The sequence below is a fragment of the Schistocerca piceifrons genome, chromosome X (assembly GCF_021461385.2).
Source record: "Schistocerca piceifrons isolate TAMUIC-IGC-003096 chromosome X, iqSchPice1.1, whole genome shotgun sequence".
Taxonomy (NCBI): domain Eukaryota; kingdom Metazoa; phylum Arthropoda; class Insecta; order Orthoptera; family Acrididae; genus Schistocerca; species Schistocerca piceifrons.
Genome location: NC_060149.1, coordinates 898,185,406 through 898,199,980, shown reverse-complemented (window position 1 = coordinate 898,199,980; position 14,575 = coordinate 898,185,406). Strand labels below are relative to the sequence as shown.

The window sequence follows — 14,575 nt, the reverse complement described above, 5'->3', positions numbered from 1 at the left end:
TATTACTGGAAAGAACTTCAGTCTGCAGTTTTTGGTTGTTTACATTTTACTTGTTTGGAAACTTTTTGTGTTTAACTTTATGACAATTACTTGTAAAGAAACTGAATACTCACAACTAATGCAACAACAAAATTTAACATTCATTTTTCATGGCACAAGTTTTGCACACTTTTCATGAACACTCCAAGCACATTGGCTCTTCACAACAAATACATTTGTATGCAGTTTTCCTCTTTTTTTGATATGGACAAAATCGACAAGTTTTTCTTTTCTCAAGCATGTCCGTTGGACATGGAGTGTTATCAACTCAAACTAAAAATGTATTGCATTGGCTAACAATTTGTTTTTCTTTTGCTGCATCTTCCTCTACAAACGAAATAATATTTCGTAGCTCTTGAGGCGGGTTGGAGGTTGCCAGTCAGGATTTCATGAAATTGTGGACCAAATATAGCAGACTCTTTTCAGGAAATCAAAACGTGATATGGTTTTTGTTTCTTCAAAAAGTCCATAAAGAATACTTGCGTTTGATCTGGCCATGGCCACTATGTGATAAAAAATTGCCAACGGCCACCACCTTGTTTTATGATTAGCAGAATCAACACTGCACTCCATATCTAGTGTGTCTGTTCCACTTTTTGTGCCATTATAAAAAGATATGATTTCAAGTTTACCATTTGCAACGTCAGTGTAATTGGAATGATACATTGTCTATAGAAGTAGTACTGCCTTATTTTTTGGGGGGACATAAGAAAGCAGGGTCATGTCTTTTGTAAAGCCGTAATTCACAAGCGCTTGTTGCTTGAAATTCGGCTGGTATCTGGGGTTTGTTCCTTTGTAGTGCCCCAACTAATGTCAAATTGTGAGCTAGTGGCTCCTGAGCAAGTTCTGAAGAACAAACCAGTCATCACAACTGATATTTCTGTTTGTGCCGTACAGCCCTTTAGATGGACGGATTACAGATTGAGTGAGGATGCTAAATTTTTTTTTCTGCTACAGAAAGTGTGGCTCCATCACATTCTTTGCTGCAGTAGACGTGAGCATTTTAACTATATGCATTATGTACATCTGCCAGACCCATGACTTTCATGCTGTTTTGTGGGTGTTTTGGGCATATATACACTATGTGGTCAAAAGTATCTGGACACCTAGGTGAAAATGACTTACAAGTTCGTGAAGCCCTCCATCGGTAATGCTGGAATTCAATTTGGTGTTGGCCCACCCATAGCCTTGATGATAACCTCTACTCTCGCAGGCATATGTTCAGTCAGATGCTGGAAGGTTTCTTGGGGAATGGCAGCCCATTCTTCACTGAGTGCTGCTGCTCTGAGCAAAGGTATCGATGTTGGTTGTGAGTCCTGGCATGAAGTCGGCATTCCAAAACATCCCAAAGGCTTTCTATACAATTCAAATCAGGACTCTGTGCAGGTCAGTCAATTACAGGGATTTTATTATCGTGTAACCACTCCGCTACAGGCCGTGCATTATGAACAGTGCTTGACTGTGTTGAAAGATGCAGTCACCGTCCCTGAATTGCTCTTCAACAGTGGGAAGGAAGAAGGTACTTAAAACATCAGTGTAGGCCTGTGCTGTCATAGTGCCATGCAAAACAACAAGGAGTGCAAGGCCCCTCCATGGAAAACGTCACCACACCATAACACCACCATCTCTGAATTTTACTGTTGGCAGTAAACACACTGGCAGTTGATGTTCACCGGCCATTCGCCATCCCACAGTCTGCCATCGGATCGCCACATTGTGTACCGTGATTCGTCACTCCACATAACATTTTTCCACTGTTCAATGGTCCAATGTTTACGCTCCTTGCACCAAGTGAGGTGTCATTTGGCATTTACCGGCATGATGTGTGGTGTGGCTTATGAGCAGCCGCTTGACCATGAAATCCAAGTTTTGTCACCTCCTGCCTAACTGTCATAGTACTAGCAGTGGATTCTGATGCAGTTTGGAATTCCTGTGTGATGGTCTGGATAGATGTTTGCCTATTACATATTACGACTCTCTTCAACTGTCGGCGGTCTCTGTCAGCCAACATACGAGGTCAGCGTGCACGCTTTTGTGCTGTACGTATCCCTCCACGTTTCCACTTCACTATCACATCAGAAACAGTGGACCTAGGGATGTTTAGTGTGTGGAAACCTCACGTACAGATGTAGGACACAAGTGACACCCAATCACCTGACCACGTTCGATGTCCGTCAGTTCCGCAGTGTGCCCCATTCTGCTCTCTCACGATGTCTAATGACTACTGAGGTCACTGATATGGAGTACCTGGTAGTAGGTGGCATCACAATGCACCTAATATGAAAAATGTATGTTTTTGAAGATGTCTGGATACTTTTGATCACATAGTGTATATACAGAATTTAACCCGCCCTCTGAAAGGCACCAAAGTTTCATTAACTGTCAAATGTGCCCCAGGGGTATAAATTTGCTGACAGTTCCGAATCTACTTGTTAAATGTTTCCGTAATAGCAGCAGCTGGATCATTTTTCTCCCTCTGTTTCTTCGTGCCTGATTCATCAAATTGCAATGCTCTAAGCAATACTCTTAATCACTTTTCTGTTATAATTGGTCGAAAAATTGGCCTGCCCGAGACTGAAGTGGAAAACAGCAAGTTCATATTGCTGATCTGAATATGGTGCTAAGAACTGAGAGTCCAACCACAGCATTCACTTCAATTAGTGTCTTTGTATGCTATACTTTCCTTTAGTTCAATAGCAGAACACATTTTCGCCAACTTTTAATTGGTATGAATTACAGTCGTCTCAGTCATGTTGTTGGTAAAGAAAAGGTGCCATACTTACCTGGCATTGGTTTTTTTTCCCCACAGCGAGGGCAGGGCCTCGTGTATTGGATAGCCATACTTTTATGATGTTGGATGCTGCTGTTCATGTCCTCGAATGTACAGGAACTGATGACCATGTGAAACATTTATTTCTGCCATAGTAAGAAACTGGAAGACAACTCTCATCTTGATTGTCATGGTCTGAACACACAGGTGAGCTGGAAACATCAGTAGGCAGCTGTGGAGTGATAAGTCTGCTTCCGCTAGAACTTGTGTCAGGCTGTCATTGTTCTCAGATTTCTTCGCGGAACGGTGTATTTTCTACTTCAAGTATTCTCAAATAGTTTTATCACCATGATCATCATCATTGGGAGAGTCATCATTATCTGTTTCATTATGAGGATCTAGGATAGTAAGGTCTTCATTCGGAATGTATGACTCATCTGAATCTACTTCCGAGTCAGATTCTTCAAAGCAATCTTGAGAGAGTGCAAAGGCTACAATTTTTTTCAACCAATTTGAAACATATTTCAGACCTTCCATTGTAAAACTGTATGGAAAACAGGAAAAATGTGTGTTAATGAATTTTAATAGAGATATTTCTATTGCTGTAACAAGTTTCCATAGTAAATTGGATTACGTGTGTGAATAACGGTATACTTAAATTTAAAACTTAAAATGGGAGTTGTTACAGTTTTTTGTCTCGCTATGAATACAAAAATATTAACCGTAGTGTAGAAGCAAAACTTCCAATCATAATCATCATCATCATCATTTAAGACTGATTATGCCTTTCAGCGTTCAGTCTGGAGCATAGCCCCCCTTATAAAATTCATCCATGATCCCCTATTCAGTGCTAACATTGGTGCCTCTTCTGATGTTAAACCTATTACTTCAAAATCATTCTTAACCAAATCCAGGTACCTTCTCCTTGGTCTGCCCCGACTCCTCCTACCCTCTACTGCTGAACCCATGAGTCTCTTCCAATCAAATTGATGAAATGTTGCAACAAAGACAACAAAACTCTTGGAAGAGGGGAACACTGGTCAAAAAGACCAACAAATACATGACACCTTTGGGAACACGCAGTCAGAGAGACTGGCAAAAACTTGTCACTTTTAGGAACACCCGATCTGTCAGACTGGGAAGAGAATGCACATTTTCGGAACACGCTCTCACAGACCAACAATAACAAAAAATCTACTTACTGGAAAACAATGAATGCGCCAACAATGAGCTGTTGACCAGCCGCCGTTCGGGACCCAACTGAGGATTACTCAGCTTCTTCATTGTTGACGTCAACTATGGCAGTATCTCAGACTGATGTTCTGTTCAGATGAAGTTAACAAAACAACACTGGTGTGGATGTACCTTAACTCCATTTAAACACAGTTTAACATAATTATCAATCAAAAATGAAACATATGAGGACATTCGCTCATAAGTTATTAAAATAACTAATTAACATAACTATATCAAACTATTTCCTACCTTTGTTACTAATATTGAGAATAAATGACACTATGTAACACCCTTCTGCATGTGTATGTCAACTAATATACCCTGGTAAGTGCGATATTTAAATTTTAGGAATATGCACGTGGCATGGAAACCAATCAGCACTGTTAATGTGTGTCAGTTAATTTACCCATGTGAGTGGGAGATTTAAAGTATAGGAACTTGTATGATGTCCATGGTTTTCAAACAATTTTGTCCAAATATTGCTGCCCCCTAAAAAAACCTGCAGCCTGGGCAATTGCCCAGTTTGCCAACCCCCCCCCCCTTTTCAGTACAACTGTGATTCTAGTTGTTAATGAAGTTCAATAGTTTTCAGTAGTTATCATGCCAGTGATAATGCTTTATTATTATTATTATTATTATTATTATTATTATTATTATTATTATTACTTGTTAAAGCAAAAAGTCTGAAATTTTCTGCTTTGCAAATAAAATAAAATGGCTTTGAAATGTTTCAGAGCTGATGTTTCTTGAAACAAGTGCCAGAACAGGAGAAAATGTTGAAGAAGCATTTCTTAAATGCTCAAAATCCATATTGGCAAAAATTGAGACTGGTATGTATTCATATGTTGTCATATCATTTTAAATTGTCTATATGGATCACCTGAATTATATTGTATTCCCTCATACATAAAAGCACATGATAAAAAAAAATTCCACAAAATTAGCATGGGAACCACATTTTTAATGTTACTTGTTTGCTTCAGGTGGTAGAGGTTATCAGTGATAGGGATCAGAATTTGTATGTTTCCAGAAGTAAAACTAGTGGGTTGTGAGGTTGGTGAGGTTAGTAAGTTTCAAGATTTATTAACAGTGACAGTCTTCCATTTCATTATAAGTGTATATGTGTTAATAAAGTTTGCAGTACCGCTATTGTATGACACAGAACTACTTCTCTACAAAGAAATTAAACAAATGTGTCACGACCGAATCCTGCAGATGTGAACAGGTATTTACAAAAGCCTGTTACATGGAATCTTCTTATTGCAGACATGAATGGGTATTTACAAAAGCCTGTTACATGGAATCATCTTTTTCTATTCAAAATAAGAAATGTGCCATTATTCCACTAACTGCTTATTCATCTTAACTACTGACAGATTAAGAGTGCACCATAAACTTTTAGAAACCAATGTTTGAATAAGATTGGAACATACAGAATGAATGGCCCAAGTGAATCCAAACTTGAGAGATGGATGGAACTATGCACCAATAACAAGTAATTTAGATTGCAGAGAGATGACATTTATAAATGTGGGCCCCAACTGTTCTCTCTCTTTTGTGTCCAGAAAGACCATTGCTATACCAGGCTTAGTCTGCAAAGAACTGCTAAACAAAGTGAAAGAATGAAAGCAAGGTTCAGTATGGTCCATTGAAATCAAAAGGCACAGTATGTGCATTTGACCCTGAAATTTGACCAAAACATAGGATGATGGTTTGTTTTTTTATATGCCTGTAATGAACCATCCACTGAAATATTGTAACTACCATAGACGTGTCTTTGTTGGCGGTGCGACATCATCTTCTGTAGATTAGACTGGTGGCATGCTTCCCAGTGCTTGAGATTCCATTGTTCAGAAACTACAGATGCTTCATTTGGTGAATGAACATCTTTTATGTCATGCTTAGGTGGCAAAATGTGTTTTCGACAAGCCCTGCTTTAACCTGTGGTAGTGACGACAGTCTGTTGCTATAATGGTGACTGCAGTCTTGTAGCCTGCATTGTTGAGTGGCATCGCAGATGAAAACAAAGTGTTATTGCTTGGTGTTGAGATTGGATATAACATATGATTTTGAGTCTTACCTATTGAGAGCAATCTGTATAATAACCACAGCAATATGCAGGTTTTATAATTCAAAATAGTGTGCCCCCTTCAGCAAATTCCATATGCATTTCTGCAGGGCGATGCCCTTCCACATGTAGCAGGTAATTTGCAGGCACACATCGTGCACCATTGCTGTTGTGGCGTGCATATTCACTTGTTATACCAACCAACAAACATGGGTGGGATATGGTTTATTGGTAACATGTTCGTCACAGTCCCCCAGCAGCCACTGTTGATGGTTTGAGGGCTCGCATACAAACCATATGCAAGTGTCTTAAGATTGTAAATGTCTTCTATATTTGGTGTGACCTCTAGAGGCTCTGTGATTACTTCACACCACGCTGGGCCCTCAACATTGGAGATCATATATCATTGTGTAATTCTAATAATTTGTGCACTGTCAAGCACCTAATTTGTGCCATGAATTGGTGTCATAATTTCCACAAAAATTAGTGCATTTTAATATAATAATCAATTTTTCTGAGCCTACCAATGTGTACCACTTTTGCACACGTTAAATGTAAGTTGTCTGAACTTACTATTGGGAAAGATTGGTGCCTGTAACTTACCATTGACTGTTTATTTCTTATATCACAGTGTGTGTTTTAAGCAGAAACAGGGGACTAGGCCAGTGTTTACATTGATAAGAAAGAGGGAAGATCTACAACAAGTCAAAGAATGTACTGTGCCAGACCTCTAATGCAGATGTTAGCTTACTTCTTTACCTGTACAATTCAAGTCACATGCATATTGTAAATTATTAAAAAAGTTATGTGACATACATGAGAGGTTTCTAATAAGTCTTTGGCAATTCCCATTTAATTTTCTTTCAGAAGATTTTTTCCCTTTTTTTTTCAAAATTACATGGGTTTAACATGTTTCATACTCATCAAGTGCTACCAATTTTATTTCCAGTTTTATTTATTTTCTTCCTTTGTTGTTGGTTGCGATAGCTGCTGATCTTTGTTTGTATTCTTCATTGTCTGAACATATGTAATGATTTAAGCTCTTGAAGTTGTTGAATGTTTTAGCAAATACAAAATTCAAAAAGATGGAGTGTTCTAACATGTACGAGGGTGTGGTTTGAAAAGTTCTCGGAATCACCACGAGAGGTCAGCGCTAGTGCGACTAGTTGTTCTCGTGATATTCATTGGACTGTTGCCTGTAAACACATGCCACATCAGTGCTCTTGGAAGAGAGCAGTGGCGGTGATGTGGCTCTGTTGTTATTCCCATGTAGCGATTTGCGAAGATGGCAAAAATTGAGATTTGAGCAGTGATTAAGTACTTCATAAAGAAAGGTATGATAGCAAGGAACATTCATGCTGATTTCCATAATACACTGGGGGACTCTGCTCCTTCATATGCAACTGTTGCCAAGTGGACAAGTGAATTTAAATTTGGTCGGGAGAGCTTAGATGATGATCCACACATGGTCAGCCCAGATGTCTCTACTCCAGAAATCATTGCAAATGATAAACAAAATGGTCATGGAGGATCGCCAGTTGAAAGTGCGTGAAATTGCTCATGCTTGCTAGTTGTCATCTGAAAGGGTATATCACATTTTAACTGAAGAATTAGAAATGAAAAAATTATCTGCCGCAACTCTTGACGCTGGGTCAAAAAATGCATGCGATCGCCAGGCAAAATTACACGAACTAAGGAATGAAGTGTTGCCACCCCCACCTTATAAACCTTATATGGCTCCGTCAGACTTCCATCTCTTCCCAAACCTGAAAATTTTTCTTAGTGGTGAAGATTCATTTCAAACAAAGAATTGATAGCTGGAGTTGACAACTATTTTGCAGGCCTGGAGGAAACTCGTTTTTCAGATGGGGTCAAGACACTGGAACATCGTTGGACCAAGTGCATTAATCTACTAGTAGACTACATTGAAAAACAAAAAAAAGTTTCAGTGATGTAAGTACTTTTTTCTATTTTGTTGCGAGAACTTTTCAAACCACCCTCGTACCTGCGTACCATGCAGGGATTACACTGTTGGCGCCTCAGGTGAATGCTCCCCCATATATGCCAAGGAGTATGTACCTATTGTGGGGGCACAGGGTCTCCAAGCAATGGATTACTGGCCAGCTAGCCGTTACTAAGGCTGAGTAGCACCCATGGGGGAGGCCCCGTTTGGAGGGGGTGGGACCATTGCATATGAAATGCAAATGAAGCAGATGAAGTTATCTCCCGCTGGTGGCTATACTGCCCCAACAGTCTCTGTGAAAGGAAAGTCCTCTTTTAATGCAGAGATGTCCGGTTCTAAAAAGTTACCTCCCCTGCCTACACCATGGGAGGAATGTAGGGTTCAGCGGCAAGCAGAGAAATACCCCCCCCCCCCCCCCCTCAATATTTGGTCTGATGAGTATTTGCTCTTGGCCACATAGCCCTTAGCCAGCCGGAGTGGCCGAGCGGTTCTAGGCACTTCAGTCTGAAACCGCGCAACCACTACGGTCGCAGGTTCGAATCCTGCCTTGGGCACAGATGTGTGTGATGTCCTTAGGTTAGTTAGGTTTAAGTAGTTCTATGTTCTAGGGGACTGATGACCTCAGATGTTAAGTCCCATAGTGCTCAGAGCCATTTGAACCACATAGCCCTTATTCTTTATGGGGAACATAGAAGACAAGTTTGGGGAAGTGGCAGCCATCTCTAAAAGGAAAAGTGAGCCAATTTTGATAAAAACAGCATCCCCTTCCCAGTTGGGCACTGCTCGTCTATAATAAGCTAGGGACATATTGGTGTCTGTCACTCCCCATAATAGTCTAAGTATGGTTCAGGGCCTCATTTCTCACTGACACCTGCTTCAACAATCTGATGATGAGCTATGTGCCAACTTGGAGTGACGGGGTGTGCAGTATGTCCACTGTGTTCACAGAGGACCAAGGGTCAATAGGGTTCCTACTGTTGCCTTCATCCTGGCCTTCGAAGGTGATTCATTGCCTGAAAAGGTCAAGCTGATGATATACTGATGCAATATGAAACTGTATGTTCCCAAGCTCCCTTGTCCCCCCCCCCCCCTCCTGAACCAGCCCCCACCACCACCTCCATGTGGTGCTTCAAGTGCTTGAAATTTGTGCATGTCTTTGCATTGCAACGCTAGCCCCATCTGTAGAGGTTGTGTATGACCATTGCATGTGAATGCTCCTTGTGCCCCTCCCTCCATCTGTGTCAGCTATGGAAAGCACCATTCTCCCTGCTTACCAGATTGCACTGTTTTACATATAGAGAAGAAAATTCAAGAATATAAGACTCTGGACAAACTAAATTATCAAGACACCTGGAGGAAGTATGAGCAGTTGCACCCAGCGTGTATAACAGTGTCATATGTTACAGCTATGTCGCTGTCGCCGCCTTTGGCAATGGTACTCCTGCCTGTTACAACTTCTATAGTGGCCGCCTCAGAGTCGGTCAACCATGCCTGCCCACCTGATGGTTGGGGCCTCACCTCTTGCTGGTTCACTCACACCAACTTTGGGGTCGATGGCTTTCCACCCACTAGGGACATTAGTACCCTCCTTCCAGCCAGACACAAACCACCTTCCTCTGGCTTGTTCTCTAACCATGAAGGGGTCCCTGAGGACACTTACCTTCAAGGTTTTTGCCAGTCTGCAACTGGACAGTAGTCAGTGGCTGAAGGAGCCACAGGCTGCTGGTCACAGCACTTTGTGGTCATCACCTTTACGTGAAATAGATTCAGAGAAGCCCTTGCAATCAACGAAATCCTCTAAGTAGAGGGAAGACAAGAAAAAGGTCTCTAACAAGAAGGACATTCTGGTGGCCCTCATGCCACCAGATCCCGCCTGCTTCCCCTTGCGGGTCCGGAGTAAGAATAGGCCCAAGGTGTTCCTGCCTGTCATAAGAGGCGACTAAGAGGAGTTTCAACCATTTTGGCCTTCAATGTGATGGTCCCCATTGGGGTTTGACCTCCATTTTTCAAAATTCTACAGAAGTACGAGCCTTTTGGGAAAGGACACCTTACATGGTGTATCACCGACCCTCAGTGCACTAAGACCTAGGCACTCACCATCGTAACGTCGTCATAACTGCACCCACTGTTCGTCAGTTTGGGCCTAAACACCTGATGGGTTGCACACGTTATGCCCATAGTGCATCCCCATCTGCACCTACGATCATGATGGACTTTCCATGGCACCCAAAATCCAGCACGGTAGCCAGCCCGTTGTGGTGGGGTCGTCATGTACCCTCTAGGTTGTAGCCCCCTGACAACACAGGGATCGTACTGCCGATACCTGAGCTGCACTGTCCCCACGTCAGCCAAGGGGTAGATGCCTGTCTACCTGGGGCATCAGGACTCCCCGGGGCGAAATATTTCCCCCGCTATTTAGTCTGTTCTCGGACCAATGGGGGGGGGAGACATTCGCCACCTCCAAGCCCATGTTCCGTGTACAGCATATCGAGGATATCTTCGGAGAAATCGAGGCTCTTAGTAAAATGCGTTCGGGGCCTATTCTCATAAAGACCACCTCCACTGCACAGTCGGTGGCGCTCCAGGCAGGCGACAGACTAGGGGACATCCCAGTGTCCATTGTCCCACATCTGGCGCTCAATAGGACACAGGGGATTATTTTCCATCAAGACCTCCTGCTGCAATCTGATGAAGAGCTCAGGGCCTACCTGGAGCACCATGGCGTGCGTTTCGTCCGGCGAGTCCAGCGCAGCGCCAAAGATCGTTGCGTCGACACTGGGGCCTTTATCCTCGCCTTCTAGGGGGATATTCTCCCGGAGAAGGTAAAGGTGATGTGCTACCGGTGCGACATGTGACCTTACGTCCCGCCTCCTATGCAATGATTTCGATGTTTACGCTTCGGGCACATGTCGTCACTGTGTGAAGCTGAGCCCCTTTGTGGCGATTGTGGACGTCCTCTTCGTGAGGGACATACATGCACCCCACCACCTCGGTGCGTCAATTGTCCTGGCCTCCCCTCGCCTAGATCTTTCGACTGCCCCACATATCAGAAGGAGAAGAAGATACAAGAATTGAAAACCTTGGACCGTCCGTCTTATTCTGAGGCTAGGAAGAAATGACTGCCTCCATCCCGTGATGTTGACAACGTCATTTGCTTCGGTCGTGTCCACTCCTTCCACAGTATCCTCACTCCTATTCTGTCCCCCCTCCACCTCCTCACCCCATCCGGGGTCTATGCCTCCACCTCCCAAATCCCTCCCTTCCAAATCATCCTCCCTCGCAGCCCCTGCCCCCTCTGCCCCAGGGGCCACCCTTTCTCCTCCTCCTCCTCCTCCTCCTCCTCCTCCTCCTCCTCCTCCGCCGCCGCCGCCTGAGAAGCGATCCCTTTCTCAGGCGTCCATCGGGGTAACGTTATGGACCCTGGCTTCCGAGGTCCGGCATTCAAAAAAGGACCCCGAGCGTGAGGACTTTATTCGGGTCCAGCCCCCACAGTCCACCATCCCTGTGACTCATCGGTCTTTCAAGAAGGCCTCAAAGAAGGAGTATTTATCCCCCTCTCCACCCCGGCGAGTTTCATCTGATGCTCTATCTGACAGTCGCTGCTCCCAGCCGTCCTCAGTTTTGCCGGGATGCTCTGCTGCCAGGCGCTCAGCTGGCCTGTCGTCGGCAGACGATGCTGGCCCTCCTGCGCAACCCAGGAATGTGGCCGCAGCTAGCGACGACTCGATGGAACAGGATCCGCCTCCCGACGGTTGTAGCGATGTTTCCTCGAAACCTGGCCCTCCACGGCCGTCGAGGTGACCAGCTCTTCATTTGTTTTGTCCCCCCTTTCTCTGATTCGCGATGGCTCTGTTACATCAGAACATAAGAGGTATTCGATCTAATCGGGAGGAACTAAAACTGCTCCTCCACCTGCACTGTCCGCTCGTCATAGGTCTCCAGGAAACGAAGTTACGCCCAACTGACCGTATTGCTTTTACCCACTATACCTCCGAGCGATCTGACCTAACCCCTGCGGACAGTATTCCAGCTCATGATGGGATCATGTTGCTCGTTCGGGACAATGTCTGTTACCTTCCCATCCCATTGACCACCCCACTCCAAACAATAGCTGTCCGTATTACTCTTTCTTCCTTTACTTTTTCTGTTTGTACTGTCTACACTCCATCGTCATCCGCAGTTAGTTGGGCTGACATGATGCACCTGATTGCTCGGCTTCCTCCGCCGTTTTTATTGTTTGGCGACTTCAATGCCCATCATCCCCTTTGGAGTTCTCCTGCATCCTGTCAGAGACGCTCCCTCTTGGTGGATGTTTTCAACCATCTCAATCTTGTCTGCCTCAATACTGGCGCCCCGACTTTCCTCTCGGACTCTACTCATACCTACTCCCACTTGGACCTCTCGATCTGTTCTACCACTCTTGCCCGTCGGTTCAAGTGATATGTCCTTTCTGACACCTATTCAAGCGACCATTTCCCCTGTGTCGTTCATCTCCTGCACCACATCCCATCCCCACGTCCCTCAAGCTGGAACATACCGAAAGCTGACTGGCGACCTTTCCGGACCAAGATTTTCTCAGCTGTGACAGTCAGGTCGACTTCCTCACGGCTGTTATCATCAATGCTGCCGAACATTCCATTCCTCTACTACCTCTTCTTCACATCGGGTTTCAATCCCCTGGTGGAATGAGGCTTGCAGAGATGAGAGACGCTATCCGTGCTCGACGACGTGCTTTACACACCTTTCGCCACCATCCTACGCTGGCGAATTGCATTGATTACAAACGACTCCGAGCGCAATGTCGTCGAGTCATCAGAGACACCAAAAAAGCTTGTTGGGCCTCTTTCACAAGCTCGTTTAACAGTTTCACTCCCTCTTCTGTCGTCTGTGGTGGCCTGCACTGGCTGTCGGGCATTAAGGCCCACTCCTCCATACCTGGCCTGACTTCAGGTAATGGGGTACTTGTGGACCCTATGGATGTCTCCAATGCCTTGGGCCGCTTTTTCGCGGAGGTTTCAAGCTCCGCCCATTATCACCCTGCCTTCCTTCCCAGAAAAGAGGCAGAAGAGGCTCGGCGACCTTCCTTCCACTCGCTGAATCTGGAAGAGTATAATGCCCCCTTTACCATGCGGGAACTCGAACGTGCACTTGCACTGTCCCGGTCCTCTGCTCCGGGGCCAGATACCATTCACGTTTAGATGCTGACACACCTTTCTCCAGCAGGCAAATGCTTTCTTCTTCGTACCTATAATCGCATCTGGACCGAAGGTCAGGTCCCCATGTGTTGGCGTGAGGCCGTCGTTGTTCCCATACCCAAACCTGGGAAGGATAGACACCTTCCTTCTAGTTACCGCCCCATTTTTCTTACAGGCTGTCTCTGTAAGGTGATGGAGCGCATGGTTAACACTCGGTTGGTTTGAATTCTTGAATCTCAACGGCTACTTACCAATGTTCAATGCGGCTTTCGTCGACGCCGCTCCGCTGTTGACCACCTTGTGACCTTGTCGACGTTCATCATGAACAACTTTTTGTGAAAGCATCAAATGGTAGCTGTGTTCTTCGATTTGGAGAAGACTTATGATACCTGTTGGAGAGGAGGTATCCTCTGCACTATGCACAGGTGGGGCGTACGTGGTTGCCTGCCCCTTTTTATTGATTCATTTTTAACAGATCGAATGTTTAGGGTATGTGTGGGTTTCGTATTGTCTGACGCCTTCCTCCAGGAGAATGGAGTGCCTCAGGGCTCCGTTTTGAGCGTAGCCCTTTTTGCCATAGCGATCAATCCAATTATGGATTGCATTCCACCTAACATCTCAGGCTCTCTTTTCGTCGATGACTTCGCGATCTACTGCAGTGCCCAGAGAACATGCCTCCTGGAGCGCTGCCTTCAGCGTTGTCTTTGACAGCCTATACGCATGGAGTGTGGCTATTGGCTTCCGGTTCTCTGAAGAGAAGACGGTTTGCATCAACTTTTGGCGATATAAAGCATTCCTTCCACCATCCTTACATCTCGGTCCCGTTGTTCTCCCATTCGTGGAGACAACGAAGTTTCTAGGGCTCACACTGGACAGGAAACTTTGTTGGTCTCCGCATGTCTCTTATTTGGCTGCCTGTTGTACACGTTTCCTTAATGTCCTCCGTGTTCTTAGTGGTTCATCTTGGGGAGCGGATCGCACTGTCCTGCTTCACTTATATCGGTCCATAGTCCGATCAAAGCTGGATTATGGGAGCCTCGTCTACTTGTCTGCTTGGCCATCCCTCTTACGCCGTCTCAACTCCATCCATCATCGGGGGTTACGTCTTGCGACTGGAGCATTCTACGCTAGTCCCGTCGAGATTCTTTATGCTGAAGCTGCCGAATTACCAATGACGTACCGGCACGACGTACTGCTTTGTCGGTATGCCTGCCGACTGTTGTCAATGCCCGACCACCCCTCTTATCAGTCCTCCTTCGACGATTTTCTCGACCGTCAGTATGGGTTGTATGTGTCTGCCCTGC

The 14,575-nt window shown here is 44.8% G+C and overlaps 1 protein-coding gene across 1 annotated transcript in view; it reads left to right on the top strand.

Annotated features, from left to right (window-relative positions):
- The window catches only part of LOC124721429 (ras-related protein Rab-4B), a 107,854-nt gene that overhangs the window by 75,788 nt on the left and 17,491 nt on the right, over positions 1 to 14,575 (top strand). Inside the window, exon 5 of the mRNA XM_047246403.1 lies at positions 4,780 to 4,875. Coding sequence (XP_047102359.1) covers positions 4,780 to 4,875 — 96 coding nt within the window. The remainder of the gene's footprint in view (positions 1 to 4,779; positions 4,876 to 14,575) is intronic.